At 35.7% G+C, this 24,653-nt stretch overlaps 1 protein-coding gene across 2 annotated transcripts in view; it reads left to right on the top strand.

The window, feature by feature from the left end:
• Positions 1-3,657: 3,657 nt before the first annotated feature.
• Positions 3,658-24,653, top strand: part of rgs3a (regulator of G protein signaling 3a) — a 154,069-nt gene continuing 133,073 nt past the window's right edge. The window contains exons 1-2 of one of the 2 annotated variants that reach the window (XM_038302063.1): positions 3,658-3,726; positions 6,528-6,618. In XM_038302063.1, the coding sequence (XP_038157991.1) occupies positions 3,667-3,726; positions 6,528-6,618 (151 nt within the window). In that variant the 5' untranslated portion in view covers positions 3,658-3,666. Of the gene's footprint in view, positions 3,727-6,527; positions 6,619-9,573; positions 9,798-24,653 lie in introns of those variants that run through there. The other variant, XM_038302070.1, reaches the window with a different exon arrangement.

Here is a 24,653-nt window from a genome sequence, read left to right as displayed (position 1 = left end):
CAGAAGAGGACAAGAGATGGTGAGCCTTGCAGTCATAAGTAGGCAATTAATGACGTGGCAAGGGCTGTCTCCATGCTTTGTGCTACTTGAAAACCACACTGAAATTTGTTGTATATATTATGAGTGTGAAGGTGATAGTGGAGTTCGGCTGCGACAACCTTTTCCAGGACTTTAGATAGAAATGGCTGTTTTGAAATGGGTCTGTAATGATCCATGATTCCAGGTTCAAGTGTAGGGCAGATAATTGCAGTTTTGAGAGCTTAAGCATCCCGACAAGATTTGATTGACTGGTTGAGGATTGCTATGATCAGTGGACCGATGGCTGCAATATTAGATTTTAGAAGTGATCTGGGGGTTTGTGATCTTAATTTTGGAGGAAGGCGAAACTGTGGCTGGACTTGATTGAAGCCACCTTGTTAGAGAAAAAGTTCATGAACCAGTTGCACTGATCTGTACTAGTGTCAACATGTACATATGTGGGAGGATTTAGAAGAGAATTTATTAATGTGAACAACTGTTTTGAGTTTTCAGTGCATTTTGAGATTTTTTTTAGAAAAATTTTGGCACCTGGTTGTGGTGAGCACTTTGGAGTATGATTTTTGGTGATCACGGTAGGCCTGTTTATGTACGTGTAAGCCACTGGAAGGTAATTTCCACTCGAGAGCACAGCCAGCCATTTTTATGCTCCTGAACTCTATTGTGTACCAAGGGGCTGACTTAGAAAAAATAACTATAAAGGCATGAATTATGCTGTTCAACAGAGCCATTAACTGATACAGACTGTGTGACTAGTGAGATTTGGTGTAAATCTTGGTAGTGGAAAGCTGAGTCTATTGATTTTAGACTTTTAGACTTTAGATTGAGGATGGGTTCTAGAGGGAGACGAGCTGATGAAGGAGCCTCCAGATTTGTCGTATATAGGTAGTCTATATGAACGTTGTGGTTGATAGTTAGGCATGCATTCCATTGTGCAAATGAGACATGATGGCTCGGGATGTCACCGTAGTAAATACACACCACACCTGGGCTCTAATGGTTCCATCCTGCTGACTTCCCGCCTGTCCTGGGCACGACTGGTAATGCATTGCTCCCAAGAAGAACACAAGGATTGTGTTGAGATTGTTATAATGATTTCTTTGCAGGCCCAGCTAGCTGAGGTGGAAGCCTGCCAGCTTGGTGCCAGTCAAACACGGCTTATCCTTTTCATTGATGTTTTCTGTGATCTATTAACACAGCAACAACATCGAACAGATATTTTGTTAGAAATCATTTCTGGTTTCAGACTCTAAAAACAGTGGGACTATAATGAACAACAATGTGATTTTTGTAATAGTTTAAATAAAGAAAAAAGTTGTTGTTGTTCAGAAGTAAGTAGTCCATTTACACGTTTATTATTGTGGATATAGCGTAAAGTAGTAAATTAAAGCAGTGTTGACATGATCTCCTGGGCATCTCAACTCTCCCTTCAGCAACGACTTGGTGATGGAAACGTGTTCACTTTGTTTGCAAAACTTGGTCAGTTTTTCAAGAGCCACACTGAACAAACTTTTAAAGTAAATAATCCCCAACTAAAGTGCTGGCCAGCAGTGTAATGCAAATGAAGGAGTCCTATTTTGGCTGGTAGATTTCAGTGTGAAAAATTACACACTGCATTAGCCCATTGATTGCCATTCTATTCTGTGGGTAGGAACACCAAGCAGATAGGGCTTGATATTATGAAATTATTTAAAATCAAAAATGATCATTAGACCTTATCTACTTTTAACATTTTGTCCCACACAGCGGGGGGATTTTCTTGACAGATAACAAAAAGTAATGCGTAATTCAAGCGAAGTAGAAGAAACGTTTTAAACTTATTTATGAACAAAAAATTGTAAGGTGTATACCTTAACCTGAGCTGTACCACCAGGTGTCTTCAAAAGTGTCAAAAGCTTATAGTGGCTTATGTCCGCCTTTGTGCAAAGTAGTATTAGTTCACATAAATACAGATTTCTGGGAGGTACTTATAGAATCGATGGGGAACTTTAATGAAGGATCAGTATCATGAAGAACATGACAGTTATCAGAGAAGACAAAAAAGATTTAAAGTAGGGTTAGCTCATTAAAGGGTTAGCTTGGAATGTCTTAGGAAGCACTGTTTGGTCCTCCTGAAAAGGAAAAGATTATTGTAAAACTACTAACCAAGCAAGAAACATAATAACAGAGTTAAATCTGGAGGACTTACAGAGATCCACAAACAAGACAGCTATTAGTAATGCTCTCCACAAATCTGACCTTCATGGAATGGTGGCAAAAAGGAATAATTTACAGAAATAAGAAATCAGGTTTGAGACATGTACCCATAGTTCACATTAGTTCTATAAAGTTTTAACACTGAGGAGCTGAATCCAAATATATGCCAAGCTTCCCAGGAAATGGAGATGATGGATAGTAGGTAAAACATTTCTGCGCTTGTTGTTGTTACCACAGATAAGATACAAACCAAACAATAATGAGAATGGAAATCCTATTTACCTTATTTGACAGTTTCTCCATATTTAAAAAAAGGTTGCATTTAGTTAACCTTAACTTCACTTCATTTTATACACACATAAATAGTATAAATAAAAGCACATATTTCATATCAGATATATTTTTATTAGAATATAGCTTCAACCACTCAAAGAAGTCCAGCAAAACTACTAATGTAGATTTGAGGAGACAGTCATCTACACAATTGGAGTAAAATAAATCCTGGGAAGTGTAGTAATCAAATGGGCTCATGGAAACATGGCATACAGCTATGCTGCATCAATTAAATAGCACATTTTATGAGAAGACGAAAAGTATGATGAATTAATATTTTAAGACACCTGTCTGCCATAGAAGATACAATCAAACAATATGATGGATATTACTTTAGATAAATACAGCAGTAAACATGCTTTAAAGGTTCTATCATTGTAAAATGTTTATGTTTATTATTATGGTAATCAATAAAATGTATGTGCTAAAAGACTGTTATTAATGCTTGGTATTCAGACCAAATGTGTGTTTAATGTTACTTAAGGAAAGCAGCTCTCACTGAAACCAGTAGGATCTTACCAGGGTTGTTTTCCAATGGTGATACTTTTTGTTGCCACTAAGTAATTCTACTCTTATGCAGTTTAGGTGTTCATCTGCAAAACAGTGTCAGCAGTCTCAGCAGCTGCACAACACATTTCCAGCTGTGAGCTTGTCGAGATATATTTTTCTTATGTTTGCATAACTGAATTCATATCTGAGTCTCGACGCAGCTGCCTAGACTACAATAATGCAGTTATAGTTAATTTGCTCCTCATTTGTTGTTATTCAGATATATTTCAACTCTGTTTGTTCTCAACTTTTTATTTTTTGTTTTACGTCCATTTATTTGACATTTATTAGTCTGAAACCATTATAAGTTATGTTATAAATGAGATTGATGCAATATTTGACATTCGGAATAGATGTACAAGAAAAGAGCACTTTAATTATTGAAAATATACATTTGATTGGTTTGATATTTGTTTACTTCATATTTGACCCCAGGTGGATTAAACTGTATCTGAAATGTCTGACCTGGGTTGGTGGAGCCTCTTGGCTCAGGGGTATTAATTGATTTTCATTCTGCTGATTCATTCTCTCTGATGTCTCAACATCAACAGAATGAGCGTTCTTCTCGGTTGCATGAGCTTCGGCCTGCGTTCCCTCATGGATGCACACAAGGTAAGCTTGAACACAGAAATTTCAGCTCCAAAGCCATTCTGAGTTTTTTTTTTCAACTGCGTGCAATCCTGTCCCCCTGTTGTGTGTCTCATCCATCAGACCATGAATTTAAGAGTTTAATTCAGTGCGAATGAATTCCAGTGACCTCAATAGTTATGAGGAAACACTTTTGGGTTAACAGTGTCACAGCACTGCACTGTTGCCTCTAGACACTGGAATGGGAACTCAGTTTGACTCACTGAGTCTTTCTGCTTTACAGCTAAAGTTCACACACATTTTAGGCCACATATTACATTGTTTCAGGGTATAAGGTATATTATTTAGCTTATTTTTCTGTCGCCAGTTAAATAAATGTTTTATACTAACGATCACTGATAAGGGAATATTTTGCATGACCATAAAATGAAGCTTTTTAGCTTTGTGACAACAAGATTCCCTCTTCCACAGCTCATTCCTATTTAATGCAGAAAATTTTCAAAACACAATCTTTTCCATATTTTACTCGTTTTTCTTCTCACCTCAGAAGCTCAATTACCTGCTCATACACTAAAATAATCTAACTCAATAATTTATCTCTCTATGTATCTTTTTAAGTAAATAGATCTAGTTTATTGTCAGTTTGTTTTTATCATAAAGATCGATTCAAAGCCATTACATATGTTCCAGTTTGGTTTTTCTATTAAACAATGCCTTCAGGTTCTGTGAATTTTTCACGATGAAAAATTAACTCACTAACTAACTAATTAAATCCAAAAAATACTTGAGTATGATATGCACTATTTGTTTTTGTTGTAGTTGTTAGGTGTTCTCTTTTTTCTAAACTAAAAGTTCTGTTATTCTAATCTAATCTTTGCTGGTAATATTTCATGCTATAATCCAAAAATGTGCATTTTAGGTCAATTAGTAACAATAAAACTGACTCGTTTAGATCTGACTGCGAGTGATCATGTGTCATGATTTCTTTAACATGGCCTGAAAACTCTACAATTTGTTGTCTACTGCTTGGCTTTCATTTGATTTTTATCTTTTGTAATATAATCATTTTATATGAATAAATAATTTTTAATATCTTTAATTATTTGTACTTCAATATTATACTATTTGGTATTCTTCAGTAATTGGTTTAAATGATCTTACCACTGAAATCTGCTATATATATATATAAACTTGCCTTGTCTTGCCTTGATGACACCTAAAACTGTGTTCAGTCTAAGTAAAAATTAAATGCGCCAAAGCTGCTGGTAACAAGCAGGATGTTTATTAAAAACTAATGGATTATTTTCTCCCGGTACCTTTTTTAACATTTGAAATATGTAACTTCCTGCCATTATTAGTCATTCATAGTTGAAGTAGAGATTATACTGTACATATGTTGCAAAGAAAAGAAATAATTACAGAACTGACCTCTCAAATTGTAGTTTGGATTTTAATTAGCACAACTAGCTGGTAAGGTTTATTAATGCCAAACATCAGTATGTGTGTATTCCCGTGGAAATTATACAATTTCTCAAACTCTACAGGCTGCCTTTATTTAAAATCTACAAATTATTTTAAAAGAAAGAGGTTGAATATTGACTACACATTTTGTTGGCCTATATTGGGCCAATAAAAGCTGATTCATTTGAAGACAATAACATAATTGTTTATTATCAGTATGTTTAGTCATAGCTTTTTCCGGTCTTATGATATTGAAGTTTAAAAATAAAAATTAAATAAATCAAAGACAAATTGAATTAAAAAGCCTTACTTGGCTTACTGCTTGCTTCACTTTATGATCATTTTAATGATTATTTTTTTAGGCTTTTTAGGTGAAAACGTTAAATTCACCTTTTCTCACCATCCCTCAAAAATGTATTCCTCTTTTCCATTGTTTCCATTTCATCTCTGGTCTTTCTCTTTCTGCTGCTTGTTTGATTTCCAGAATCATTTTGGACTTATAAGCACTGGCTGATATTTGGCAACTTCTTAACTCAGCTGTTACATTTCATTATTTGTTTTCTCCCTCTTCCCATGTATTGCTTTTTATTTCTTTGTCATCTTCTGCTTCATCTTTTCATCACTCTGATTTGTGTCTCTGGCCGATCAGGTCTTTTTGCCTCGAACTCTCATCACGTGTGTAGTAGGGTAATATTGTATGATTGCATAACCCCCCCCCCCTCTTTATTTAGGACTTATGCCCTCCCCTCCCCTCCACCCATTCTGAATAAGTTTGTTTTCTATCCTCCCCCCTTGTCCCACAGCCTGCAGAAATCTGTCCACTCTGATGAGATGCTTTTAAAACAAAGATTATCGTCACAGTCAGTGACGTCACATTTATTGAGCACAAAAGAGAAATCACCAACAGTGGCAAATGTGTGTAAGATTAACGGAACAAATATGATAGAAGAATTTAATCGACTTGTCGTGCCATTGTTCGTCAGTCTGTGTCCATCAGGATTACATATCATGTCCAATCAGTTTGCTTGCATAGGGTCATCAAGTCACATAAGATAAAATAAAAATAATTTCTCACTCGAATAAACTCACACACCAGCTGGTTTCAAGACCAGAAGTTTGTGAAATACTGGCTGTGGAAAAAAATATCTTTTGAGCTTTGTAAGCCTTTAAAGGAGCAAAAAAACAACAACAAACTTTCATGTGTTAAGGGGGTTTGCACTTGCTCATACAGGTACAAACCCCACTGTATGAAGCCGACATTTGATGATTCAGATATTAATTTCTACTCCTGACCTGAATTTATGTGTTCATGTTTTGACACAAATCCATGTGAGGATTCTCAATTATTTGTGTTTGTTGCCCAGGAGGTAAAAGGATGGTACTATTTACTTGGGGAAGAGCTGGGAAAATGGAAGCATCTTAAAGTGCCAACAGAACAGAATCACCACACTACTGGTAAGTTAACCGAGACAGCAATGTAATTTAACTGTGTATTGTTTTTAGGGCTGCAACTAACAATTATCTTGCTAACCTGTTGATATGTTTTTCAATTGATAATCGGATCGAGAAAGTTAAAACTAAGACTTTTCCACTTGAGGAGTTCTTAGCAGAGCATCTTGACAGACAAAAATACTTTTTATCTTAAATACCAAATATCTTTATATTTGTTTTACAATTTTGTGATATTTACGACACAAAATAGGTTGCTCTGTCAGCTAAAGGCATATTTTCCTCTCTATACTCCACTTAACAAATAATCAATTAATAAATTAATTATAATCAATTATTCACAAAAAATCAGATTAATTGCTTCATCCCTAATTGTATTCCATATACACTTGGTCAAACGTCAAAGTAATTCACAAGAAAATTAAGTTAGACTTGATATTAGGATTCCACAAAAGACTAGTGGTAAAATGTTGCATGTACAATTGAAAACAAATATTCTGTCTACCACTAAAAATAGGGTTTATTTAGTTTAATATAAATGCTCTTTAAACTGGTCACAGAACTAGGTACGTATAATGTTCCAGGGTTCTTGCCAGTGTATTTCAACGTAGCGGGCCCTGCTACGATGAAATTCATGCCACCTCCTCATTTTTTATCAGCATATCAGCTCTTTGACTAACATCTGGGCTCCCTCCCCCAGGGCTCTGTCCAGTTCATTTCAGCACAACTGCTGGTTATGCCTAAAGTTGTCAAAATTACTCTATTACTTTAGGCCGATACACTGAATTTGTTTTTAAGTGTTTAAACATATTTACCTCCTTAATTGCACATATGCCTGAGAAAAAAGCTGTTACAGCTTGAACCCCACACTTTGTTGATCCATGCTGAGCGCTTGCAAGCAGGTTAACACATATGCTAACCACCCAGACAGAGCCAGCTTTGAAAACAGGGAAGAAGTAAATTTGTTCAAAAGTATTCCTGAAAGGCTGGTCTGTCAAGCCGAACAGGCCGATAGTCAAGATGTTTAATTTTTCTACAGAATAAAAAGCTGCATTTTCGTGCTGGTAAGTAACAGACTTACCGCTGCTGCAGATGGATCAGAGAGACGTCTCTGGTTCTTTTTGATAGTTTGCATATTAGGGGGAAACATCGCCTCCAACATGGAGAAAAGATCGAAAGGAAAAGGAGTGGAAAAGATATAAGTGTAGCATAGAATATAGGGCAGCACAAATATGATAAACGCGTAAAAAAGGCAAAAGGCACGCCCAAAGACAGTCCATGAGAGCCGCTGTCCTGCAGGTTTTAGAGGTTTCCCTGCTTTAGCACAGCTTATTCTGATGATTGCAGTTCAGCAACACCCTGTAAATCAGCTACCAGTGAAAATCAGCTGTGCTGGAGCAGGGAAACCTCTAAACCCTGCAGGACAGCGACCCTTGAGGACCGACTTTGGGTATGCCTGGCATAAACAGTGTTGTTATGTTTCTTTCAATAACTTAACTATATAGAATTAACAGAACCTCAGGGAAACGGGACTTTGCTTTTATTCAACATATTTCCCATAACACAGTGAGATCAATGTGCTAACACCATATTCTGTGTTCTTCCACATAGAACACAAAATAGCACCATTGAATATTGTATTGTTTTATCACATACATAACAAGTGTTGCTGCATCATGCAAAGAATTGCTTGAACTAACATTAGCTAATTATTTAGGTACTTTCAACTCACGCTCTATATATAAGCAATACATGTGATATCCCTTTTCATTAGCTGGAAAACAATTTTTCAAATGATAAAGAAATTGTAAGGTCGTATTAATCAATAGGCTTCAGCTTGAGTACCTTAATTGAAAAAAAAACAGAAAATGTCAGCCAGATGCTGCTATTTTAATAAAACCTTGTTCTGGAGATGGAAACAATGAATTATTTTTATTTATTTTTTCTGCAGTAGCCGGATAGATTGTTTATTATCTTGGGTCTGTGTTTGTTATGAGCTCTAATCAGAAAGACATGAACACAGTTTTAGCTTTTGTTTATTTATCGGAAGTTGTTATTGGCGCATTCATCAACATTACATCTAATATTGTATGTTTTCCTAACAGCATACAGCCCTAGTTGTAATCTTATAGACAAAATATTTCTAAATTTTACACTTTTTTTATTTTTTTTAGTTTTTTTTTTTTAATTTCATTTCCATTAAAGGAAACTGTGTCTAGATGCAAAAATTAATGTATTATTTTGGCTTGTATTAAGCATGAGATAAAGTGGAGATAAAACAGTATCATCTCTCTCTCTCTCTCTCTCTCTCTCTCTCTCTCTCTCTCTCTCTCTCTCTCTCTCTCTCTCTCTCTCTCTCTCTCTCTCTCTCTCTCTCTCTCTCTCGTAATAACAAAAAGCAGTGAAGAAAAGTAGTGTAATCTCTCCATTAGTTTAAACATAATCCGTTTGTTCCCCCTCATATATTTTTAGTATGTTAAGGTTTATTAGACATCTCTATACCAGCTGTAGATGAAATTTCAATCTATAATTTTGGGCAAATGTGCTTATTTAAAAAAAAGTTCTTTATTGGAGATCACTGTGCATTTATATTTAACCTGATGAAGCAAATTAAGCCGAAATCTAAACTAACAGTACAGACAATAATTTCATCCAAGAAAGTAAACCTACAGAGAGATGAGAAACTGTTTGATATCCATGAAAAAATGAAAGTAAATCATTAACCGTCACTGTTCTCACTTGCGGTATTTGGCTGCTGGTCTTAAGTTGTCTGCCTTCAGACCAGGAGGGTGACAGACAGGGATGCATGGGATTAAGAGAGCGAAGGAGAGAGGGATTAGGTCAGCAAATGGGGGGGGGGGGGTTGAACAGAGAGATTGGAGTATATGGGAGAGGAGGGAGGGGTCTCGATGAAACCCTAACGCGTCACAGTTACCAGAGAGTGAGATTGAGACAGAGCTGTTTCATACCATTCACCGCTGGAGCAGATCTGCCAGTACACACAGACACACACTCACCTAACTCACACACACTCATTACACACTGTTACATCGGAGCGGACACTTATTTAGTTCTTCTCAATATCATTGAGTGCTCTCTCTTTTCAATCGTAGTTGATGGCTGGTTTTTGTGTTTGTGATGGAGTCATGCTTCTCTATGCCAGCCATAAGGGCAGTCTGAACTAGGTGAGTAGCATGTTTGTATTGCTCTGCTTGACAGTACTCACTTCACATTGTTTTGGAAGTAACATGATAAACTGCAAGGCAGCAAATTTGCAACTGGGACTGGCATATTTATTATTGATGGTGCTTTTTTTAATATTTATATGTTCTCCTTTTGCTTTTTCATTTAGTTTGTGTCTTCTTGCATGCGTCTATTTTTGCTGGTATCAGATAAATATATTTTTTGTACTGCTGTGGGTTTGTTTCTTATGTGTCAGCCCTAAGTTAATTTTGGCTCGGCAGGCTTAATTGGACAGAATTATCATCATGATACAGTATAGCCCTGAAGGGGTTAGCGTACCCATCGAGTGGATTATTGATTGCTTAGCATCAGTGTGACCCTTTGACACTGACATGTACTCCTTTTTGACCCCTCACAGCCCAAGGGCTCCTATTTCCATGATACGTTCCTGTCTTTTTGTTTTTATGTAGTTCCAGTTTGGATTGTTAATGACTTGGATATCATAAGACATTAGCAAACTCATCCTAATTTACACTGCTTGGCTGAACAAGTCTAATCTGCCTCATGAAACTTTAAAATGAGTTTTATGCTTCTGTGGATGGAACTAGGACAGGAGTATCAGATAGGACACAACTCAGCCAGGAGGAAATAATTGCAAAGCTTGCATGTGGAGAAACTGACTTTTCATTTTCTTTTTGGGGGGGTGGGCTACAAAGGCAAGCTGTCCTTTTAGCTGTTAGATCTGATTATTTGTAAAGCTGTGCAAATATTTTGTGCTGATAAAGGGGATTGTGAGAAATTGCAGCATTGTTACTTTTCACAATACCGCTAAAAGTGGAAGAGGAATGATTTAGTGTATTAATAAATGTCTTGTCTTTTCATTTTTTCCCTTTGACAATACTGCCCTACTACTGTCTCATCTGGCCTCTGCCTATGTGTGTCAGTGGAGGATGCATACTCATGCATGCTGCTGCTCGCTGCCAGCTGGCAGAATATAGGCCATCAAGGCACTAGTGCAGCAGGACATGTACTAACATGGAAAACTCCAAAATCAGTCTTTTTCAATGGCAATCATAAGCATCTAACTTCTTAGTGTTCATTCCTCTTGCTTTCTGTCGCATTTCTTCTGTCACAGTGAATATTCATGTTTTTAGAATACTTTTTTTGTGATTCCATGTCTTGTTCCTTCCACTGATGTGTATTTCTGTTTACTTGTCTCTTTGTTTCCACATGTATAGCACCGTTCTTTTATCTAGAGTGATGCCTTTGTGACATTTCCTTTCTTCTCTGTTTGTCACTGTCTGTCCTCATGCTCTAACAAAATAAACTATTTTATCAGGCAACAATGTGAATTCACAGTTGGAGCCGAATACTGGTGAATGTTTTGGTTAAAGCAGCCCAGCAGCCTGTCAGTTACCTGTACCACTGTGGCTCTTACATGTGACATCAGTTTATACATTTAGGTGATTCCTATTTTTCATTGAGAGTGGATGTTTTTAAGATTTGTGAAGTAATAGCCTCGGAACAAATCATCTTTTTATTTTGGGATAAAGCAGAACGTTTTGATGCATTACTACTGTTCCTGTATATTATAGTGTTTTGTGTTTATATGAGAATATATATGAATGTTTGAGTCCCTGCCTTCATGAGAATTTATTCATTGCTGATGTTTTTTAAGCAGTTATTGTTTATACACATGTGCATGTTGGTGGGTTCAAAAGAAAGAAAAAACACCTATCAGTCGCATGGTCGATAAGTAACACACTAGCATTGGCTGTGGAACGTACTAAAAATTGGTCAGGCTCACTACTGCCAATACCAAAACCCAACACAAATACCTACAAATAAAAAAAGGCACCCTAACCCCATCTGCACTCTGTAGTGTAGTGTAGTAGTGTATTTTATTGCATTACATGATTTAGTGAATGTTTCTTTTTTTTGCGTCGGGGTATTAGAGGGCTGTGAAAACCAAAAAAGGTGAAAACTAAGCTAAACCATTTTAAGAAAGTGTATTGCTTTCCCAAAGGCTGTGGTCCCTATAAGCCTGACACAGGTTGCTGCCACAGATCTTGTAATTAAAATTTGGCTACCAAATATTTCTTTGCTTTTTTTCTGTTGCTTTATTGCACACACCCCGGATTTATTTCCAATTGCAATAATTATATCAGAGGTGACATGATAAGTTAGCAACAGAATAAAAAGAGTTTCAGAAGAAACTCTTAATATTCCTGAAATGTCTCTGTCTGTCATTATGCTGCATTTGTTGGAAACTAATCTGGTAACCCTCAAAGCTTCCCTGTGGTCAAGATATCTTCTTATGTATGAGCGCGTATCAAGTGAACTCTTCTCTGGGTCATTGTAGTTATATATTGATAAATTCAGTGGCTGGTACAGTTCTACACCAGCTAGCTGGAGCAGCAGACTTTTCTTTTGAAGCTTCCCCAGGGGTCACAGTTCATGTCAGGTGAAGCGACAGCAGTTGCAGTTCCCTTAACTTTTACTGGCATTGTGCCAACACACTCTGTTATTTTAGTGCACTTTAATGTCGATAAAACTTTAATGCTACAAAGCAGCGGTCATAAGCAGAGTAAGCAGTTGTGTAAGAAAACGTTTGTTTTAATCACATTAAACAGCCTCCCGGAATATTTCTGCTGCTAATTCACTGGAAATTAAAGCTGCTGCTAGACTGCTGCTCAGAAAAAAGGATTTATTAAACCATTCCATTTATTTTTGCTCTTTTAACTTAAAAAGCCAAACAGAAGAGATGTATAAAAATTTTAACCAAAGCGAAAAAGAAATTCTAATTTTTTGTTTCCATGGTAAACAGGGCCTGAATGCATAAATGTAACACATTTATTATAAAGTATGTCTAGTTTAGATCTGATAGTACTTATTCCCTCTTTTCTCTAAAAATTTGTGATTATAATTTGATATGGATTCAAAAAGAAAACGTCTTGGGGCTTGTAAAGTTAGAGATGTGCCAATCCAGTTTTTTCTAATCAAATCTGATACCGGAGATCAGCCAACATGCCACTGACTGATATACAATATCTATACGATTCAACTGTCGAATGGAGGAACCATATTTTTTGCCCCGTTAGTGAATGCTTTAGCTTTGACATAAAATTGTTATAAAAAGGTAACTAATAGCACAGATATAAATGTACTGTATATTATGTATCAATAACTAAGCAGCAAACAGAAAGAAATAACAGTTCAAAGTAAAGTGAACTGATTGGATCTTCGATATCTGATATCAAATCATAGATATCTGATAGAGCTAATAAGTCCATATTGGAGCCAATATCAATAATATGACTATTGATATAAACCCAGTGTTTGTGTGGTATTTTGCATCTTGATTATACAGCAATATAAACCAATATATATCTTTAAAAAATATGCTTAGAGTTAAGTTTGCTTAGTTTCAGCATCAAATTTTGGTCATTATTTTATCCCTTCTTGTTGGAGAAGTCTTCTAACAGGTACTAGTTATGTATTTGCAATCAAGTGCTAGTTTTACTTTTCTTTTTACTTTAAAACACCATTGTTCCTATAAACCAGTCTTATAATTTACCATTTATCAGTGATACAGTTGTTTTGGATACAGAAGACATGAGGTTGTTTTAAAGGCTGCCAGTCTTAACTTTAAGTATCTATATATTGTTTTTAACAAATCAAAAATCAAAAGACAAAATGTAAAGATGTCACTGGAAACAAGTTTAGGAGGCTGGTTTTTACCATAAATGTAAGATTTATAACCAGAAATGATTGTAAACTTTGATTTGGTTTCCAAGCAGAGGTATCATGGCCAAATTTGCTCTGCTTCTATCATATACTCTGGTAATTATCTCAAGTTTTATATTACTTTGAAGCAACATTTGCAAAACTGAATTAGTTGTCCACCCTGCCAACCAGATACGCACACAGGTTCATCATTGTTTGCCATCATTAGCAAAACAAATCTAGAACAGAGCATGGCCCTGAATTTGACAGCCCATTAAAACAATCACTTGCAATATGAATGAGGTAGAACCAGCTCAGTTTGGAATGCCTTGAACTGTAGATGAACCTGTTTTTATTCAGCTAGTGTGAAAAATTCAATTGTCCTCCTTACACTTCAAAACAGAAGCTGCCATACACCACATGTTCAGGACACTATATTTGTAAAGCCCAACCTGTGTTCATGTTAATGAGCCCTTCCTTTAAGGCCATGTTGTTTTGCTTTGTTCATTAACTGTCCACATAAAAATGAATTAAGTAAGACAAAAAATATTGTTTTACCCCGACCACTCACTGGTTTGCTGTTCGTCGTGGTTAATCCCTCACTCAAAGTTGTGTGCCAGGGGAGAGCATTGTCAACGTCAGGTCAAATCTCTGGAGACAGAACTATGTTTGGCAACAAACCAGCCATCATGTTGCATCATCCTGAATGAGTAGAAAAAAGTTTTTGTAATGTTAGCGTGCTACAGTGATCAGACATTTTATTATTTTCCACTGGTATAAGTTCAAGTTGGTTCCTTTTTTCTAATGCTAAATCCACTGAGAGTTCCTAAGTTCTTTCTGATCGATTTCCTCCTTTATTGTTATTTTAAATTACATTAGTTTTACAGATGCCACCACATTCTGATCAAGCTGCATTTAAAACCCAGACTCTGTCATGTCTTTCCTAGGTAGTTTTCATGGACTCCAGGGATGTCCGGCTTGCCTCTGTATGGGGGAGTTGTTGCCATGCGAGAAGAGCGATTACTCTTTACAAATGTTAAATCTGTGGGAAATTAAAATCTATGGGAATGGCAGTATCTAGATTTTCCCATCAAACCTTTTCAGAACATTTAAACTTCATTAAGCCACTAACTTTATACCAAGGGACCAATCTAGATACAATGCAATACAATTTTTGTTATTGTCAGAACTTCATTTGTCCTGCATCATAGCACTATTGTTTCCAAACATATATAGAAAAAAATCCTACTCCTTAGAAAAGGAGCAAAACATGGTATTACATGCTATGTAACATGGTTTACCGGTATATGGAATGAATATATGGAAGAAGTAAAGGTAAATTAAAGTTATACTGGTAAGTTAAAACCTGTTGGAATTCTTTTGAAACCATTAAATTATCTGACAATATAAAACAAAGGAAGAAAGGAGTTTTTTGCTAAATGCAGCCTATTATATTAGAGGAAGAATTTTAACAGACTAAATAAAAGTTTATTTCAGTGCTTCTTAAGCGATACTGTCTCCAGAGCTAAGAAAACAATTAGGAGTTTGACAGTCAAAATATTATTTGTCCTATTTTTCTTATTGCTTTGAATGTCCTTATGCATGATTCAGGCTTTCTGTTGCTCTAACAAACCCTATCTACTGAATGTTGACAGCTAATTACACTGTAGGGCCATCATAAAAAAGGCTGCCATGTTAACTTTGCTAAACAGGACTCGAGAAACTTAAATAGAAAGACTGAGTATGAGTGGCAGCTTAACAGATTTTCCTCTGATAAGCATGGCACAATAATTAGTCCCCATTTTTAAAGATTTCTGTCAATAATTTAAACCTCGTTATGCAAATGTACTGCATAGATATAGCTGCGAAAAAAGGTAATATCGAGTTTTATCAAACCTTTTTTTGCAGGGTTATACCCAGTGGTCCACCTGTCACCATTAGACTCAAACACATACATGCATAAAAAAAACAATTCTCTTTCAACAATAGTTATAGAAATACTGACTGCATATCAGCATATTTAATTCACGGGCTAAGCCATGAGTGGTAGCCACTAATATGGACAAATGTGCACATGCAGATGGCCCGGCTTGTAAACATAAGACTAGGAAACAACACAGAGACATGGCGTGTGACTTCATACCATATTTCATCTAAAAAGATATCTGTAGTTCCTTATATCACATTTTATTTAGTCCTTTCTATCTAAAATTATTAATTATTCCTTACTGTTTTGTGCAGTAAGGAATAATGCATCACACAGCTTAGTATTTAAACATTTTAACCTCTTGAATTCAACTGAGTCATTACAAAAGCCACAAAAATTGTTGCTGTTCTTTTTTTTATCTGGGGGATATGGAGGGTATTATCTAAGACTGGTACAGTCAAAAATGGGCAATTCTGGGTAAGCTTAATAATGCATGGACACATCTCTTTCACTGGAAGAAAATGCTTTAAATGCAATATTTTAAAATGAATAAAGAAACCAAATGTTTAAATTAAGCAATGTGTTTGTTTGTGTAACATTTATAGTAATAAAGTTTATATTTAAGTAGCCCTGCTTTTTCTGGTTTGCCTACATTGGGCCAATTAAGACAAGTGGCGAGCATTGTCATATATCTATGTTTGTTTTTGACCATAGCTAATACACTTTCCTTTGACAGGCTAGGGAAGGTGGTCTTTATATGTGTAAAGCCAAGAATAGCAGAACACCCGCTTGAGGTAGTGCTTAAAAAACTGTGTCATCTCCAATATTACACACATTTGTTTTACATTTTTCTAGCTTATTCATACTGCACCACCATCGATAAACACTGCCAAGCTTTTCCAGATGGCACGCTGGGCCTTTAAATCAGAAGATTATATTGAACACCATGTGATTAACTTAAATCAAGGGGATTCTGCATTGCCATGGGGGGAGGGGCTACTCTTTTTATCCTCATTTGTACTGGTTAAGCCTGACTAGATATTAATGTGGCTGTTTTGGTGTGCAAAGACGTTTGATAATGGGTTGGTGGGTTCACGAAGGTCTGACATGTCTTGCATCTGATGCTTGAACGGAAGGGTAACACTGACTCCAGGCTCACATCTAGTTAATGTGAAGCGAAGCATTTGACCCAGTAGTGCTCCCCAAGCTCTGTGCTTCTGTGTGACACATTCTAGTCTTCTAAGAGAGCACGTGAAACACAGAAAAAGAAAATCTACAGGGCCTGCTTGAAGTGTTTTTTTTAGAATTAAAATATACATTGTGATAAAGGTAAAATGTTTAGACAGCTTTTTGCATCACCATTTCGTAATAACACTATAGCTACACTATACATACATGCATATTCAGACGATTCCCGATCTATTAAAATCCTAAATACAGCGGGCTTAATGGTGCTAAAGTGCCATTGACAGCGGTATTTCAATGAGGATTTTACCCATGCTGCATGAAGATTTTGGCAGGGTGTTTGCATTTTTAAAAGGCAGCAACACTTTGGTTTTTATTGCTATGTTAAGAAGATACAGGCAGATAAAGAGAGGAATTTCCTTCTCTTCTATATGGAAGCCCATGGAATGACTTGCAGGCACAAACATAGCTGTAGTGCGTTTAGCATCTGGATCATTCCAGCTGTTGCATCAGTCATGGTGATTTCTTCAGTTTCTGAAAGCAACGTCACTCCAAAACTTTACATCTTTTAGAGTGTGCAGACCTATGAAATAGTTTTTTGATAATTTCAGACTGTTTTTTTTTAAACTTAAAAGATGATGTTGCAGTGTTAATTCTATAAAAAACAAAAGGGAATTGGTTGATTTTGCCATTACAAGTTGTCCAGAGTAAAACAACAGTTTAACACTTTTTTTCCCTCTTAGCTAAATGCCACGGTAGGGTGGAGGTTGGTTCAGGACCCAAATGCAAACAGATATGAGTTTTGCTGATTTAATGAAGGAGGCAACAGAAAAACCAATCCAGCAGCAAAATACAGAATCAAAAACCGGGAAAAACACACATGAGGGGCAGAGTGACAAAAACAACAAACCAGCACTGAAGAACTGCACAGGGTGAGTATATATGGGAGACAGAACAAAGACTGGGGTAATTAGCTGATATGGAGCAGGTGTGGATAGTAGTAACTAGAAGGGAGCTAGGGGGAAGGAGACTGACACCAGGGTGCAACAGAGAGTAACTCAAAAATACAAAACTGCATAAATATAAAACAAAATGGAAAAGAGAACCAAGGTACAAGAAAACACAGAATAACATAAATTAAAGTTGAACTGAAAACTTAAAAAGAAACTCAAACAGAAGTCCACAAGGGTAGAACCATAACAGCTATGATCATAATTCCTAATGCAAAAGCTAAATAACAAGAACATCAGGTTAAAGTAGTTGATGTAGACTAGGGCTGGGCGATAATTCAATAACGATATATATCGATCGATAGACGTGTGGCGCAATAGAAAAAAAAGAGGGTCGATAAAAGTTCGATAAAAAAGAAACGCAGTTTTTGTTCCTTCTTATTGTAGCCTAGCATGTATATTTATGCTAGTCACTGCTTCCTCCCAACCAATCACAATCGCGGACCCAGGCATGCCGCCACCAAGCGCCGCCCTCTCAAACAACAACACAGAGCACATGAAGCTGTGCAGCAAGGAGAGGCGGAGGAAATTGTTTCAAAGAAAGGTTTTTGTAGTTCGGCAGTCTGGCAGTATTTCGCTCCTGGCAAGTCGGACCAAAAACAAACCACAGTCATCTGGAAAATGTGTCGGGAACCAGTGAAAACCAGTCTGATAACGAAACCAACTTTTTTTTATCATCTCAGCCGCTCACACCCGCAGGAGTACGAGCTGTGTAGGCCCCGGCGCGGCTCTCCTCCGAGGAATCTTCGGAAAATATATATATATTCTCAGTTCTGGGCAGTTTCCCACATAGTTCTAACAGTTGAGAGAAAAATGCTGAGGGGCCAGAAACTTCAAAGTAATAACTCAGGTTAAAGCAGGAAACGGGGGCAGTGGGGGGACATTTATTTATTTGTTATATTTATTTTGGTCACTTTTCTGGTCACTTTAGTTTATTCTTTGTCAGTATTTAATAACATAACTCAGGTCTCTTAAGTTATTTTTCTTTATAACAATTCTGTTATGGTTAAAAAAGTTAGTTAAATAAAGATTTAATTCGAAGTCTGTGTTTGTGTTTTTTATTAAAATTAAATCATTTAGCAATATTATAAAAAGTCCAGGCAGAGCTGCACATAAAATATGGTTTCAAATCTTTTCAATAATTATCGATATCGATCAATATGCATTTTTTTTTTATCGATAAGCTTTTTTTCTATATCGCCCAGCCCTAATGTAGACCAGAGTTTTCCGCATGACAGCAGTTTGAATAGTGGCCAAAAGTTAAGCAATTTGTTTAATAATAAAATGTATTATTATCTATTTATGCAATTTACCACTGATGAACACAGAGTAAAATCCACTACTCAGTGGAAAAAGATAAACTTCATATTCAACAGGGATGAGGTTTAATAAGTTAAATATTGGTTTAGTTTTTAAAAGACCTTTTGCCAGATACTTTTCCAATTGATCTGAAGATTTTCATTAAAACTGCACATTGACAGCGGCAAGCCTTGGGACCCCTACTGTGCCTCTAAAATAAATCTGCCGTAACTGGACAGCACACCAAAAAACTAACTGGAGGAACCAACTTACTGAGATGGTGAGCTAACAATGTTTTCACACACAAGAAAATTGGATTGCTAAATAGAAGGTATGTGTCTCTTTAGCGATTTCTGACCAAATAAGAGAGTCCAAAAAGGAAGACTCAACATTTTCTCTATTTCTTGTCTGTTATTGCATCTATGCCTCCTTCTCACAAGAGTGACTGCAAATATTTTTGTAAGTTTGTAAGCTTGCTAAATACAGACATACATATTTTTCCTGAAATCTGACTTAGGGTTGATAAATTGCAAGTTAGTTGGTAACTAATTACACAAGCATATCTTTCTTCCAGCATTTTGCATGTGCTGATGATCAGCGTATACTTAACATATGCATGAAGGTAAACATGCTAAAATGACTGAACCTGCCATTTTGTTCATGTCACAGATTCAATTCTGACTATGCCTGAACATTAGATCTGCTTTGCGTGTGCCATCTAGTTTGTACGTTTCTGTACACCAATCCTACAGTAGATTAGAGCTTTAGTTTTATTGACTAATCTGCAGAGGCAAATTATTCACCATTTATCCCTTTTTTCCAAAGCCCTAATCAACTAGTAGAAGCACTTAAAGAGCAATCAACAATAATTCATGGTTTTATAAAGAAAGAGCTAAAATATAGGTATGAGAAGATCCAAAAATCTACTGTTTTTACGTTAGCTTTGTTCCTCATAACTAATAATAATATGTACTTTGTCTTGTGAATGTCTGAATAAAGAAAAAACAAACATTTACAGTTCTTTACCTTCATCTAACTTTCTAGAAAAATAATACCATCGACGAGTCATATATTGAAGAATACAAAAAATATATAATATATAGAATACCACTTGTAATAGATAAAATCTTGATATCAGTTGATTTTAGCTTTTCAAAACATGTACAATTCATACATCTTAGAATAGAATAGAATAGAATAAATAATCCCTTTTTCATCCCACAATGGGGAAATTCTGGTGTTTACAGCAGCAAAAAGACAATTGAAAAAAAACTGTCACACAAATATGGACCTTAGAAAAATGTTTAAGAATAACATAATAGTGACGAGTTACAAAATAAACAATAAAATACTGTTAAGTGTTTTAATAATATAAATATTAAAACAGATGTGCTAAATGACAGCAGCATGTTTTTAACTGACTAAGATAGAAACTGCTAAACTTTTTTCAGTATTTTGTTTAATAATTTTTTTTGTTGTTATTCAGAAATGTTCATACATTTACAATTTTTTTTAAAGATTGCCTTCAAGACAACTCATATCTCTCATGAAGCTTTGTGGCCACCAAAAGAAGTGGCTACAAGCTTCCAGTAATTTGCTGATGTTTTGAAAGCCCCTTTTCAAAGGTTTATGAAAACTATTGCCCCCTGAAGGCATCTCTGCCACGAAGACGATACCGATATTGACCCGATACTCATACCCGCTTTTACTACTTATTTTACACTCTAGAATGTTAGAAGAAGAAGAAGTTTCGAGGTAATATTCATAAACATGGAACAAAATTCAACAATAATAGGTATGAAAACAACTGACTCTTGAAATTAACCAATCGGCACACAACATAATTATTTGGAATTTCTTGGCTTGTATTTTAAACATAATGAAAAAACCTTATTCTGAAAATGTTGTTTCTTTGAAAATCAACTAACAATTTTTAAGGGCAATGAAAAAAAAAGTTTGAATAATTTAAATTAGTACCAGAAGGCTAAACAATAAGGCAGTTACCCTGCAAAGCATTTAAGTTTATACTATTACACATCAAATTAAACAGTGTATATCACTGACTGCCACCATTTAACAGATTCATTGCTGTTGCCATATACCGCCAATGACGAAGAAGGCTGCCTCTTCTTCTGCAGGCTGTACGTGTTGTTGTTTTTTTAGTGTTTACGGCACTAGTGGCTCATTTTTATGGACATTAGGCTGACAGGAAAGGGGGCATGAGAGAGGGACAGACCTGCGGTAAAGGACGACAGGTCGGATTCAAACCAGTCGGCCACATCGAGGGCTAAGGCCTCCGTACATGGGTCGTGCATGCTAACCACTGCCCCACTGAAGCACATCCTGTAAGTGTGATGCAAGGATAAAATGGAACTAGGCTACAGCATGCACGAAAAGTCAAAAGAGCCAAAAATTAAATTAGTGGAAATGGGGAATATCTATGTACTTTATCCTTATCCTTAAACAAATACTAATAAATGTTACTCTATTTAAGTAATATTTACCTTTTTGCATACCCAAATGGAAAAGCAAATGGCTAAGGAACTGTAAGGCCGTATTAAATGTGTTATACATCATTTGAAAGCTAAAACCTTCTAGAAAATAGTGTGACGTAAACACAGCATAAACCGTGTCAGTTAAAACATGACTTATAGTTGTATTATTTTTTTTCTAAAATAGTACGTCTTTTTTGAATAGAAGTAAAAAAGACATACTTAAAAGCATAGATGTGTCATTATATTTAATTTTTTCTACATCATGTCAGCCACAACTTCAAAAGAATTTCAGACCTCTCAGTGTAACAGTTCTTGAGGTATGGGACTGTGAACTTCTGGTGTCACCAGCATCTCAAAACCTCTCCAAATCTCTCACATATGCCAAATTGTGCTTATTGCTTTTACACAATAATTTGACCCCCCCAAAAAAATCACACTGAAGCTTTTTGATGGCCACAAAACATTTTTGAAGCAAATATTTTTTATGATATATAATTACTTAATGGCCATATCCTGAAGACATCATGCCCTTTTTTTCTTTTATCCCTCTTACTTACAAATAACAAACATTCTTGCTACAAGAAAGTGGACCTGCGGCTGACTCTCATTATGTGCATAGGAAGCCAAAAACAGTGACATTTTTAGGCATGGTTTAGATTAAATATTTTACTTGTTAACACACTAAGAAACTCCAAACCTTCGATAACAAGTTTGATCTAGTGTAGAAGAGACTTCCTTTCTGGACCATTTAAAAACTACTTTACTTTCTTCCTATGAAGTTTTTTCTTAAGCATACAGACATAGTATATTCTGTTTAAAGACCATTTGCCTATAGACTAGTTATAAAAAAACGAAAGCTGTTCTAACATCACTTCGCAACACTGTCAGTTAAGAATGAAAATGCCAAAGTCATCCTTTAATTTAACGCTTTCCATTTAGAATCAAATATAGGAAGAAGCTCTTTATCCAGCTGCCAAATGAAAACCTTTGAAAAAGCTTTATAGAAACTACAGCCTCTCCTTGCAAACGTTAATTGGCAAAACTCTAACTGAAGACATGGTTGCAGAAATAGCTCTCACCCTTAGGCCCTTTAGATGGTTTAATTGGGAAGCTCTGAAAAGAAAAATGAAAGTTGAGGAATTTACATAAATGTCTATTTATCTTTTTACTTTGGATCGGATGAAAATGTTGTAATACTAAATCATCTAAAGCATCTCTAACAAGTCATTGCTATCACTTGGAGACCACTAAATTGTCTCAGAATTTTAAAATATGCTTACATACACAAATCTATGCAAATAAAACAAAACAAAAAAGAATGGAACTGCAAGAGCAGAGATTCTGCCAGGCTGTCGGCAGGTTAATAGGAATGTACAGGGGCAAAGGGAAGTTTCTGTGCAGGTTTCCCACACCTTAAACAGCTGTAAAGCAACTCTAGAGTCTCCTGAATTACTTCTTCATGCTGCATGACAGTCTTGATTTACGTCTCCTCCTTTAATACAAATTTCTCTGGGTTTAAACAATTGTATTCCGACCTCCACACTTCTGGTTAATTAATATTTTCTTATATTACATTTGGTTAATGTGGCTATATTGTTTCCCTAATTAATTCCCTAATATAATTTCAGTTGTGTTGCTACAGTACATAAGAGGTTTTAATAAGTCGGAATCTTTCTAAAACTTTTAAATGAGTTTAAAAATTTGGAGCTTTCATAGCTTGATGGGGTGTGTCTATTTTCTCTTGCAAACAAGAGCAAGACTTTTGAGTAGAAAGTAGTGCCTACTTTGCTGTGTGATATTTTTATTAAATAGTCAAGCTATTTAAAACTTGTCAGTTTTAAATGCAGATGACACAAACTGTTCTTACCATTTGCTTATTTACAAATGTTTCAATAACAATTTCATACATACGCTGGTCAACTATAAAAGTATAACCACAGATAGCTCTAAATAAATACAATTGGCAATTTTATACCTGCCTTTTTTAGATAGGGAATGGAGTGTTCTGCAACTGGGAAAACTAATATAGAAGTTCTGCTTTGATAACCAGATCCGCTCCTTCTCTACAAACACACACATGGGATAGTCTTCTCTTTGCAGAATCAGCGGTCGCCTCTCAGCAGGCTGTCAGTAAGATCACCAAGGCTGCTAAGAAGATGGCTTACCAATGCAACAAAATGTCAGATATATTCAAATTCCATGGATACTAATTGATGGTAGCTTATAGGACCTATGTCCAGCAGACTCACATCACAATAACACCAAGCCATAATTCACACCAATCAACGGGAGTATTCTTTGAAACTAATTATCAAACAAGCACACTAGCAGATGTTCTTGGCCATTCTCCTATTGGTATGAAACTTAATGACCAAGCTAGCAAATATTAGGCCAGATGTAATTATTCTGTATGTTGTTTTAATACAAATAACTAATTTATAATTTGTATGGGTGGGTCATGCTTTTTTCACTCAACAGGAATATTTTATCATATAAGAGATTGATTGAGCAATCAGCTGATATGATCCACAGCAAAAGCAGGAAACTAAATGCTTTATGTGCTATACATGTGAGTAGAATTCCCAGTACCTATAGAAGTTAAGCAGATAAACTTATACTTTTCTTTTTGGGGAATTTACTTGGTGTAATTTGGGATTGTTGTTGTTAACCTACAGTAATAGGCACTAAAAGGAAACCACTGAGTTCCTGAAGCCCGATGTACCCTCCAAATCCTTTAGATTAAAAGATAACCTGCATTTAACTGTAACACAGTCTAGGCTGGTCCAGCAAACTTCTGAAAAAAATTCTGCATAGTTGTTATCTAAAACATTTTCTTAATTTAAGAAATGCTACAAACTTGCAGCATTGTGTTTACACAGTGTTGTGAATCTTCAAAAAAACCTCAAAATAAAATTAATGTTGTCCAAAAGTCTAACAAATAATTTGGAGTGGAAAAACAAAAAAAGAAACAAAAAAAAAAGTTTTCAAATTTCCTTAAAAATTGAAAAAAGGTGACAAAGATAGAGAGAGATTGATTTAGATATGGTTCACTTCATAAAATGAGTGAACAATAAAAGGTTTAAGTGTTGAGTTGGCAGAAGGGAACAGACTCCGCAGGAGATCTTTGTAAAGTATGAAGTTCAAAGAGGACATCACTATTGAAAGAGAGGCCCAATAGAGACTAATATTAAATAAAACTTTCCCAGATAAGCCAGT

The sequence above is a fragment of the Cyprinodon tularosa genome, unplaced genomic scaffold (genome assembly GCF_016077235.1).
Source record: "Cyprinodon tularosa strain WSP-4 unplaced genomic scaffold, ASM1607723v1 ctg113, whole genome shotgun sequence".
Classification (NCBI taxonomy): Eukaryota; Metazoa; Chordata; class Actinopteri; order Cyprinodontiformes; family Cyprinodontidae; genus Cyprinodon; species Cyprinodon tularosa.
This window is presented reverse-complemented; position numbering and strand designations above follow the sequence as displayed.